Source organism: Podarcis muralis, chromosome W, assembly GCF_964188315.1.
Source record: "Podarcis muralis chromosome W, rPodMur119.hap1.1, whole genome shotgun sequence".
NCBI lineage: Eukaryota > Metazoa > Chordata > Lepidosauria > Squamata > Lacertidae > Podarcis > Podarcis muralis.
The window spans coordinates 185,406-196,902 of record NC_135674.1 but is presented as its reverse complement, the minus strand read 5'-3'; the positions used below and the strand labels follow the sequence as shown (position 1 = coordinate 196,902).

At 44.0% G+C, this 11,497-nt stretch overlaps 2 protein-coding genes across 2 annotated transcripts in view; one reads left to right on the top strand and one right to left on the bottom strand.

Moving 5' to 3' along the window:
- The first annotated feature begins 764 nt into the window (after nucleotides 1-764).
- The window catches only part of LOC144326438 (uncharacterized), a 31,891-nt gene continuing 21,158 nt past the window's right edge, over nucleotides 765-11,497 (top strand). Inside the window, exon 1 of the mRNA XM_077922990.1 lies at nucleotides 765-1,437. Within this exon, the coding sequence (XP_077779116.1) occupies nucleotides 1,290-1,437 (148 nt within the window). The 5' untranslated portion in view covers nucleotides 765-1,289. The remainder of the gene's footprint in view (nucleotides 1,438-11,497) is intronic.
- On the bottom strand, nucleotides 4,982-11,351 carry LOC144326280 (endothelial differentiation-related factor 1). The gene is made up of 5 exons (XM_077922831.1): nucleotides 11,209-11,351; nucleotides 8,890-8,941; nucleotides 6,453-6,613; nucleotides 5,280-5,373; nucleotides 4,982-5,198 (listed from the first exon to the last, which is right to left on the bottom strand). The coding sequence occupies exons 1-5, from the start codon at nucleotides 11,284-11,286 to the stop codon at nucleotides 5,137-5,139; spliced, it is 447 nt and encodes a 148-aa protein (XP_077778957.1). The 5' UTR covers nucleotides 11,287-11,351; the 3' UTR covers nucleotides 4,982-5,136.

Sequence of the window (11,497 nt, the reverse complement as noted above, 5' to 3'; positions counted from 1 at the left end):
TATATATATGGAAAGGTATTTTCTGCTGGAGAAATATAAGAAGCATGTCTATGTCTGTTTCTATGGAAAGGTATCAAAATAGGAGAATTTATTTGCCTGGAATAAATGCGAAACGGAACTCGAACTCGCAACCCTGGCATTATTATTATTCATTAATTTGTATTATGAGTCGCCCTTAATTTATTTATTATTTGTTTTATTCTCATGAGTTGCACTTAATTTAATTATTATTATTTTTATACAACGATTATTTGCACGCGATTCCTTATTCATGGATGATTATTTCCACTTCCTTGATTTATGATTGATTGATTTGTATTATGAGTTGCCCTCAATTTACTTTCCCTTAATCTATTTATTATTTTTATACAACATAGATATACAACAATTGTTTGATTCTAGAATATTATAGAAGAGAAAATTATAGATATTAGATTCTATAATATTATTAATAGGATTATTATCAATACATATTAATAACACTAATACATCAATAAGATTAAAATAATATAATTATTATTTTTATATTAAATAATTAAATATGATTAAATAAATAATTAAATTTAAATAATTGAAACAATATAAAATAATAATAATATATTGATATAAATATATTTGATATTTGTTAATATTAATAAATATATTAATTAAATGTATTGATCTAAATATTAATTTATATGTATTATTACATACATATTGACTTATATCTTTTCCCAAATTGGCAGGGCAGGGAACTATAGTTTCGCACCCGGTCCCCCCTCCAATCCAGAAAATGGATTCTCCCATTTCGATGGGAATTCTAGCACTGCCTGGGAAGAAGGCGCGCTCTTTGGGGTCTCGGCCTGAAAACTACAGTTCCCAAGGTGCACCTGGGGCTTGGCATGGCCATTCCCTCTGCTGCGCCTAGACGCAAAGCATCATGGGGATTGTAGTTCGCTCAGGACGCTTTTCAAGCGATGGGGTCGCGTCACGGCGCGTCGGTTGGCTGAGGCCCCCTAACCCCGCCCCCTGCGCGACATCCGACCCACGATTGGCCCCGTCGGCGAGAAGCGACGCGCCCATTGGCTGACCTATCGAAGAACCTAACCCCGCCCCCTGCGCGGCATACGACGCACGATTGGCCCCGACAGATAAAGCGACGCGCCCATTGGCTGGGCCTACCTGTCAAAAGACGCCTCCGGGGTGGGGCTTCCGCAGACGCCGTGTTGCCATTGGTCCCGTGCCTGTGAACGCGGGCGCTGATTGGCTGGGCCGTTCGCGCTCCTCATTTCTCCTCAGAAAGCGCAGCAATGGCGGACGGAGACTTGAAGCGGGTTCCCGACGTGGATATCGACGAGGCCGACGGCGTCTTCAAGTACGTCCTCAACCGCGTCACCACGCCGGGCGCCGGGCCGGGGAAGGACGTCGTGCGCGGCTACGCCTGGGCCGAATATCACGGTGAGGGAACGCCGGCTGCGACTTCTGATTGGGCGAGGCGTAGTCACGTGGAAAGGGGAGGCGGGTTCCGATTGGACGAGGCGGGGAGAAAGCGCGGTTGCGGGTTCCCATTGGGCGAGGCGCAGGCGAAGGTGGGGATGGAACTTCGGTCGCGACGTTTGATTGGGTGAGGCTTAGGCGCATGGATAGTAGAGGCGGGCGCAGAACGCCGGTAGCGGCTTCCGATAGGGCGAGGCGGGGAGAGAACCACGGTTGTGGGTTTTGATTGGGCGAGGCGCAGGCACGTCGACATGGGAGGCGGGGAGAGAACGACGGTGGCGGGCTCCGATTGGGCGAGGGCGTAAGAAGCGGCGGAGTGGCACGTCAGCCTCGCGGCCTCATTGGTCAAAGCTCACCCGGAAATGTTTTGAATTTATTGTGACTGGAAGACGCCACGTGTGTTTTGCTATGTCTATTAATCAGATGTTTGAGTAATGTATATTATTATTATTATTATTATTATTATTATTATTATTATTATTATTATTATTACTATTATTATTATTATATTATAAATTATAAATAAGAGATTGCTAAATAAATAAAATTATAAATTATAAATAAGAGATTGCTAAATAGTATATGTACATAGTATGTATTTTATTATTTATTATTATTAATATTGTTATTATTCTTATAATTTGTTGGAAGGTGCCCAGAGTGACTGGGGAAGCCCAGCCAGATGGGCGGGGTATAATTAATAAATTGCTGTTCTTGTATAAATAAATTTGTTGTCGTTGTGGTCATATAAATATCCTTCTTATTCTTAGGGCATAGATATTATTATTATTATTATTATTATTATTATTATTATTATTATTATTATTATTATTATTACCATTATACAGTATAAATCATATATATTATTATATAAATATCATTATTACTATTAGGGTATAAATATCGTTATTATTTAAGTAGCATTATTTCTACTTGGGTATAAATATTATCATTATTAAAATATCTTTATTACTAAAAGGTAAAGGTACCCCTGCCCGTACAGGCCAGTCTTGACAGACTCTGGGGTTGTGCGCCCATCTCACTCAAGAGGCCGGGGGCCAGCGCTGTCCGCAGACACTTCTGGGTCACGTGGCCAGCGTGACATCGCTGCTCTGGCGAGCCAGAGCCGCACACGGAAACGGCGTTTACCTTCCCGCTAGTAAGCGGTCCCTATTTATCTACTTGCACCCGGGGGTGCTTTCAAACTGCTAGGTTGGGACCGAACAACGGGAGCGCACCCGATCGGCAAGTCCTAGGCGCTGAGGCTTTTACCCACAGCGCCACCCGCGTCCCTTTTATCATTATTACTAGATGGGTGTAAATATTATTATTATTAAAATATCTTTATTATTATTAGGGTATAAATATTATTATTATTATTACCATTATACAGTATAAATAATATATATTGTTATATAAATGTCATTATTACTATTAGGGTATAAATATCGTTATTATTCAAGTATCATTATTAGTAGCTGGGTATAAATATTATTACTATTAAAATATCTTTATTATTATTAGGGTATAAATATTATTATTATTATTGTTGCTGTTGTTGAGTCATTTAGTCGTGTCCGCCTCTTCGTGACCCCCTGGACCAGAGCACACCAGGCCCTCCTGTCTTCCACTGCCTCCCGCAGTTTGGTCAAACTCATGCTGGTAGCTTTGAGAGCACTGTCCCACCATCTCGTCCTCTGTCGCCCCCTTCTCCTTGTGCCCTCCATCTTTCCCAGCATCAGGGTCTTCTCCAGGGAGGCTTCTCTTCTCATGAGGTGGCCAAAGTCTGGGAGCCTCAGCTTCAGGATCTGGCCTTCCAGTGAGCACTCAGGGCTGATTTCCTTCAGAATGGAGAGGTTTGATCTTCTTGCAGTCCATGGGACTCTCCAGAGTCTCCTCCAGCACCACAATTCAAAAGCATCCATTCTTCGGCCATCGGCCTTCTTGATGGTCCAGCTCTCACTTCCATACATCACTACTGGGAAAACCATGGCTTGAACTATACAGACCTTGGTTGGCAAGGCGATGTCTCTATTATTATTATTATTATTATTATTATTATTATTATTATTATTATTATTATGGTACAAATTATAGAAGACGGCGCGCTGCTCCTCTTCCTCGCTGCTCTCCTGGCGCCGCAGCTCGTCTAGGTTCAGCCCAAACAGGAACAGGAAGTGGTGGCCCCTGGGATCCCGCCCTCCCACCCCGCTCCCGAACAGGAAGTGGTGAGATCATCCCCGCAAAGGATTCTGGGAGATGTAGTTTGAGGCTTCTAAGGCGCTTACTAGCCCCCCCAAGCGATTCTGGGAGATGTAGTTTGAAGCCTCCAAGGCGCCCTCTATTCCTCTTTCAACACAGCATCCCCCCAAAGGATTCTGGGAGATGTAGTTTGAAGCTTCTCAGATGCCCTCTAGACCCCCTAAAGGATTCTGGGAGATGTAGTTTGAAGCCTCTAAGGCGCCCTCTAGTCCCCTTTGAACAGGGCATCCCCCTAAAGGATTCTGGGAGATGTAGTTTGAAGCTTCTCAGATGCCCTCTAGACCCCAAAGGATTCTGGGAGATGTAGTTTGAAGCCTCTAAGGCGCCCTCTGGTCCCCTTTGAACAGGGCATCCCCCTAAAGGATTCTGGGAGATGTAGTTTGAAGCTTCTCAGATGCCCTCTAGACCCCCAAAGGATTTTGGGAGATGTAGTTTGAAGCCTCTAAGGCGCCCTCTAGTCCCCTTTGAACAGGGCACCCCCTAAAGGATTCTGGGAGATGTAGTTTGAAGCGTCTAAGGCGCCCTCTAGTCCCCTTTGAACAGGGCATCCCCCTAAAGGATCCTGGGAGATGTAGTTCGAAGCCTCCAAGGCGCCCTCTATTCCCCTTTCAACACAGCATCCCCCCAAAGGATTCTGGGAGATGTAGTTTGAAGCTTCTCAGATCCCCTCTAGACCCAAAGGATTCTGGGAGATGTAGTTTGAAGCGTCTAAGGCGCCCTCTAGTCCCCTTTGAACAGGGCATCCCCCTAAAGGATTCTGGGAGATGTAGTTTGAAGCGTCTAAGGCGCCCTCTAGTCCCCTTTGAACAGGGCATCCCCCTAAAGGATTCTGGGAGATGTAGTTTGAAGCGTCTAAGGCGCCCTCTATTCCCCTTTGAACAGGGCACCCCCCTAAAGGATTCTGGGAGATGTAGTTTGAAGCGTCTAAGGCGCCCTCTACTCCCCTTTGAACAGGGCATCCCCCTAAAGGATTCTGGGAGGTGTAGTTTGAAGCTTCTCAGATACCCTCTAGCCCCCCCAAAGAATTCTGGGAGATGCAGTTCGAACCTTCTAAGGCACTCTAGCCCCCCAAAGAATTCTGGGAGATGTAGTTCGAACCTTCTAAGGCACCCTCTAGCCCCCCAAAGAATTCTGGGAGACGTAGTTTGAGGCCTCTAAGCCACCCACTTTGAACACGCCACCCCCGCAAAGGATTCTGGGAGTCGTAGCACGCCAGACAAAACCCGGGTTCGAGACGCGCCCACCATTTTAATTCGCTTTATTGGATCTGCAGAAAGAGGAGACGGGCCGCCGGCTGGCAGGCGGCTTCTCCCGCCCGTCCGGAGTCGGGGCGGGAGGGCGGGGAGACCCCGGGCGCCCCATGGCGCCCGGCGCCCCCCGTCTTTCGAGGCTTTGTCCTCACTGCGCCTTGGGGCCCTTTTCGAGGGGTTTCCCGATGTCCCGCCCGCGGAGCTTGAGGCCTGGGAAGAGAGGAGGGGGGTCAGCCGCGCGTCCTCGAACCCGCCACCCGGCCCCCTCCTCGAACCCGCCGTCCCGCTTACCGATGGCTCTCTCAATCTTGCCCAGCACCTGGTTGTTAGGGATGGCCTTGCCCGACTCGTAGTCGGCGATCACCTGCGGCTTCTCGTTGATTTTCTGAAAGAGAAAGAGAGAGGGGGGGGCGTCTTGGCTCTGGGTTCCGAGTGCGAGTTTTGGGGCCAAAATTACCGTGGCCAAAAGCACATTCCTCTTTCTGTCTTTTTTTTAAATTGATTTTCCATATGTTTTATTAATTGATTTTTAATTGATTTCTCCCCCTTTTATTGATTTCCCCCCATTTTTATTGATTCCCCCCCTTTTTTTATTGATTTTCCATTTTTTTTTCCAAGCAAACAAACGTCAATCACAACCATCTTTAAACCAAACTTAGTCACATTGTTAAGCGTCTTGGCTCCGGGTTCCGAATGCGAGTTCCGGGGCCAAAAGCACATTTTCCATTTTTTAATAATAATAATAATAATAATAATAATAATAATAATAATAATAATAATAATAATAATACTTTATTATTTATACCCCGCCCATCTGGCTGGGCTTCCCAAGCCACTCTGGGCGGCTTCCAAAAAAATATTAAAATACTGTAATACATCAAACATTAAAAGCTTCCCTAATCAGGGCTGCCTTCAGATGTCTTCTCAAAGTCTGGTAATAATAATAATAATAATAATAATAATAATAATAATAATAATAATATTTATATCCCGCCCTCCCCAGCCGAACCTGGGCTCAGGGCAGCTAACAACAATCAAAATAGTCCAACATTCTAAAAACATTCATTATAAAATTAGTTAAATCAAATTAAAATCAAATTAATGGCAACCATCAAGCAAAATTCTGTGCATTCTGGTAGTTATTGATGTTCCATTTTTTTTAAGCAAATCTCAACCGTTTTTAAACCAAACTTAGTAGCATTGTTATGTGTCTTCCTCGTATCCCCCTGGTTGAATTTCAGTTTTCCCTTTTAATGGTTTCCCCAAACCGTATATCCTTTTAACGGTTTTCCCAACCCAATATTCTTATATTGGTTTTCCAAAACCAATATTCTTATAAAATGAACTTCATCACTTCACGTCTTTCTTCCCCACAGCTAATAATGACCCTCAACAACAGCTAATAATTTTTAATTATTTCAATTACAATATCATTAATTATAATATAATTATTTTAATCATTACCGTCGCCAGGTCCTTCTGGGTCAGCCCCTTGCCCTGGCGCCCCTGCTGAATCACTTTGCCAACTTCCAGCGGCACCCGGTCGTGATGCAGCTCCTCCGTCTCCCGGTCCAGCTTGGCCGTGTTCTTCGTGATGGAGTGCTGCTTGTTCTGGCCTGCCGCCCCTGCGAGGAGGGACAAAGCGAGGCATCAAGCGCGGCAAGATCACTTCCTGTCCAGACAGGAAGTTACAACATGCTGCCTATGTCTCCCTCCCTCTCTTCCCCGGTGAAATGAAATAAAATAGGAATAGGAATAGAGTAGATGCCTCTTGGGGTCCCATTTCTGGGGGTCAGACTAGATCATAGCTGTCAACTTGCAGATTGGAAAATAAGGGACCAGCAGCCAAAATCAGGGATTTTCCAGGCACAGGTATGTTCGACTTCTGAGCCATAGCTGTTTCAAGGAGGAGGAGTGGTACCCAAGGAGGAGGAGGAGGAAGGATGCAGGAGGAGACAGGAAGTAGAAGGATGCTTGGAGGAGGAGGAGGAAGGATGCAGGAGGAGGCAGGAAGAAGAAGGATGCTTCAAGGAGTAGGAGTGGTACCCAAGGAGGAGGAGGAAGGATGCAGGAGGAGACAGGAAGTGGAAGGATGCTTCAAGGAGGAGGAGTGGTACCCAAGGATGAGGAAGGATGCAGGAGGAGACAGGAAGAAGAAGGATGCTTCAAGTAGGAGTGGTACCCAAGGAGGAGGAGGAGGAAGGATGCAGGAGGAGACAGGAAGTAGAAGGATGCTTCAAGGAGGAGGAGTGGTACCCAAGGAGAAGGAAGGATGCAGGAGACAGGAAGTGGAAGGATGCTTCAAGGAGGAGGGGTGGTACCCAAGGATGAGGAGGAGGAAGGATGCAGGAGGAGACAGGAAGAAGAAGGATGCTTGGAGGAGGAGGAGGAAGGATGCAGGAGGAGACAGGAAGTGGAAGGATGCTTCAAGGAGGAGGAGTGGTACCCAAGGAGAAGGAAGGATGCAGGAGACAGGAAGTGGAAGGATGCTTTAAGGAGGAGGGGTGGTACCCAAGGATGAGGAGGAGGAAGGATGCAGGAGGAGACAGGAAGAAGAAGGATGCTTCAAGGAGTAGGAGGAAGGATGCAGGAGGAGACAGGAAGAAGAAGGATGCTTCAAGTAGGAGTGGTACCCAAGGAGGAGGAGGAGGAAGGATGCAGGAGGAGACAGGAAGTAGAAGGATGCTTCAAGGAGGAGGAGTGGTACCCAAGGATGAGGAAGGATGCAGGAGACAGGAAGTGGAAGGATGCTTCAAGGAGGAGGAGTGGTACCCAAGGATGAGGAGGAGGAAGGATGCAGGAGGAGACAGGAAGAAGAAGGATGCTTAAAGTAGGAGTGGTACCCAAGGAGGAGGAAGGATGCAGGAGGAGACAGGAAGAAGAAGGATGCTTCAAGGAGTAGGAGGAAGGATGCAGGAGGAGACAGGAAGAAGGAGGATGCTTCAAGGCGGAGGAGTGGTACCCAAGGAGGAGGAGGAGGAAGGATGCAGGAGGAGACAGGAAGTAGAAGGATGCTTCAAGGAGGAGGAGGAAGGATGCAGGAGGAGGCAGGAAGAAGAAGGATGCTTAAAGTAGGAGTGGTACCCAAGGAGGAGGAAGGATGCAGGAGGAGACAGGAATAAGGATGCTTCAAGGGGGAGGAGTGGTACCCAAGGAGGAGGAGGAAGGAGGCAGGAAGTAGAAGGATGCTTCAAGGAGGAGGAGTGGTACCCAAGGAGGAGGAGGAAGGATGCAGGAGGAGACAGGAAGAAGAAGGATGCTTCAAGTAGGAGTGGTACCCAAGGAGGAGGAGGAGGAAGGATGCAGGAGGAGACAGGAAGTAGAAGGATGCTTCAAGGAGGAGGAGTGGTACCCAAGGAGGAGGAGGAGGAAGGATGCAGGAGGAGACAGGAAGAAGAAGGATGCTTCAAGGAGGAGGAGTGGTACCCAAGGAGGAGGAGGAAGGAGGCAGGAAGTAGAAGGATGCTTCAAGGAGGAGGAGTGGTACCCAAGGAGGAGGAGGAAGGATGCAGGAGGAGACAGGAAGAAGAAGGATGCTTCAAGGAGGAGGAGTGGTACCCAAGGAGGAGGAGGAGGAAGGATGCAGGAGGAGACAGGAAGTAGAAGGATGCTTCAAGTAGGAGCGGTACCCAAGGAGGAAGGATGCAACTTGCAGATTTGAAAATAAGGGACCAGCAGCCAAAAGAAGGCATTTTCCAGGCACAGGAAAATCTCTTTTTACCTCTTCCCCGGTAAAAAACCCCGCTGTTTCTTTCTCCCACCCTGAGACCTGCCCATCTATATCAGTAAATAAATTCCATTAATAATAATAATAATAATAATGAATAAATTCCACTGGAGGAAACCTCCAAGCGACTCAAGGAGCTCAAACCAAATACCGTTAAAAATTGGGGAAACTTACATTTCTTCGAGGTCTCCACGTCGTCGCCTCGCCTCTGAGCTGCAACGACAGCCTGGGGCAGAAAAGAGGGACAGAAAAGGGGAGAAATTTAAAAATATATATTAATTTTTCTTCTTTTTAATTCGTGAATTGTGTATTTAATCAAGATTTTCTTGGTTTGCACGGTCTCTCTTTTCCCCCGCATTGGAAAGTCGTCTCCGCAGATCTGTCTCATTTGTTATGAGACTAGTGCAAAGTAGAGTTAATTCTTATTCTTGGGGTTTTATAGAGAGATTTACAGATTTTTATTCAGATTTGTTATTTGTTATTTGATTTATTAAATAAATACTATTATTATATTATATTATATTATATTATATTATATTATAATCAGAATCAAACCAGGGTCTTGTCTAATTTAATAAAATGACATTTCGGGGGGGGGGGAATAGAATGATATATATATATATATATATATATATATATATATATATATATGGGAAAAAAAGGAAAGCAGAAATGGAAAGGAAGCAGAAGAAATCAGGAAGAAGAAAAAACGTTCAACATTTCCGGCTTATTTTAAAACGGACTGGAAACAACCTGAAATGTTAGCGTAAACATAAAAGGACCAATATTTATGTTATTATTTATTATTGTTATGGCAAATACCCTAGCCAGCTTAATATGTATCAAATAAGAGGAAACAAATAATACGTATCAAAATTTTTAGTGGAAACAAATAATACGTATCAAAATTTTTAGAGGAAACAAATAATACGTATCAATTTTTCTAGAGGAAACAAATAATACGTATCCAAATTTTAAGAGGATACAAATAATTAAGGAATTTGGTGGCTATGCGGAAGCAGAAAGGAAAGTGTGTGTGTATATATATATATGTATATAAAATGGAACTTATTTATTCCCAATTCAATTTAAATGGAATGGAACTTATTTTTAATCCCATTTAAATTGAATGGAACGTAATTATTTTCAATTCAGTTTAAATTGAATGGAACTGATTTATTTTTAATCCAATTTTAATTGAAGGCAACTCATTTTCATTTCAGTTTAAATTGAACGGAGCTTGTTCTTTTTAAATTAAATTTAAATGGAACTGAAAAATTAAATTGAATTGAACGTATTCATTTTTAATCTGATTTAAATTGAATGGAATGGTTTATTTTTTATCCAATTTAAATTGAAGGCAACTTATTTTCGATTCAGTTTAAATTGAATGGAGCTTGTTCTTTTTAAATTAAATTAAAAAGGAACTTAAAATTTAAATTGAACGGAACATATTTATTTTTAATCCAATTCATATATAATGGAACTTATGTATTCTCAGTTCAATTGAAATATAATGGAACGTATTTATGCTCAATTCAATTTAAATTGAATGGAACTCACATATTTTTAATCCAATTTAAACTGAAAGGCATTCATTTATTTTTCATCCCATTTAATGGAACTCACTTCTTTTTAATCCAATTTAAATGGAATGCAATTAATTTACTTTTCATTAAACTGAATGGAACTCACTTTTTTAAATCCAATTTAAATTGAATGCAATTCACTTATTTGCAATTAAATTATTTTAAATAGCTTTTAATGGAACTCACTTCTGTTTAATCCAATTTAAATTGAATGCAATTAATTTACTTTTCATTAAACTGAATGGAACTCACTTCTGTTTAATCCAATTTAAATTAAATGCAATTAATTTATTTCTCATCCCATTTAATGGAACTCACTTATATTTAATTCAATTTAAACTGAATACAATTAATTTATTTTTAATCCCATTTAATGGAACTCACTTCTTTTTAACCCAATTTAAATTGAATGCAATTAATTTATTTTTAATCCCATTTAATGGAACTCACTTATTTTTAACCCAATTTAAATTAAATGCAATTATTTCATTTTTCATCCCATTTAATGGAACTCACTTCTTTTTAACCCAATTTCACCTGCACGCAGTTCATTTATTTCTCATTAAATTGAGTGGAGCTTGTTCGTTTTTATTTTTATTTGAAGAGAACTTAAAATTTAACACCACATATCCATTTTTAATCCCATTTAAATCCAACAGAACCCATTTATTTCTAATTAACTGAGGGGAAAAGTCTCTCTGAGGAGAATTCAGGGCGCCATTTTGAGAGGGCGTGGCCTGGCGCGCCGCCATCTTGGCGGGCGAGGGGCTCGGCCAATGGGAGCCGCCGGGGGGCGTGGCCTCGGCGGGCGAGGGGCTTTGGAGGGTCGCGCCGCGGCCTGGCCCCTCCAGAGCGCCCCGTGAGAGGGCCGGCGGCGGTTGTGCGGGGAGAGGCCTCCGCTCACCTGCTTGGACTTGGCCTGGGCCGCGCTGGGCCCCTTCTTGCGCAGCACCGTCACCGTGTCCCAGTCGCTCTCCGCCATGGCGCCGCTCTGGCTGGCTCCACCGCCCTCCCGGACGCCTATTGGTCGCTGGTGAAGAAGGGCCCGCCTCCCGGAGGCACGCCCGCCAATCGGCTTTGCCCGACCTAAACCGGCGTCGCGGGATTGGCTGGATGGGTTGCGTCACGCCCCTCGCTCTTGGTGGGGGAGCATGCGCAGAAGGGAGGGTGGCGCTGTCCGGGCTGTAGAGCAT

Coding starts and splice junctions, on each gene's coding strand:
- LOC144326280 (XM_077922831.1), bottom strand. CDS start 11,286: ATGGCGGAGAGCGACTGGGACACGGTGACGGTGCTGCGCAAGAAGGGG. Junction 6,614..8,889: donor CGTGGAGACCTCGAAGAAAT/GTAAGTTTCCCC, acceptor CCCTCCTCGCAG/GGGCGGCAGGCCAGAACAAG. Junction 5,374..6,452: donor CCCAGAAGGACCTGGCGACG/GTAATGATTAAA, acceptor TTTCTCTTTCAG/AAAATCAACGAGAAGCCGCA.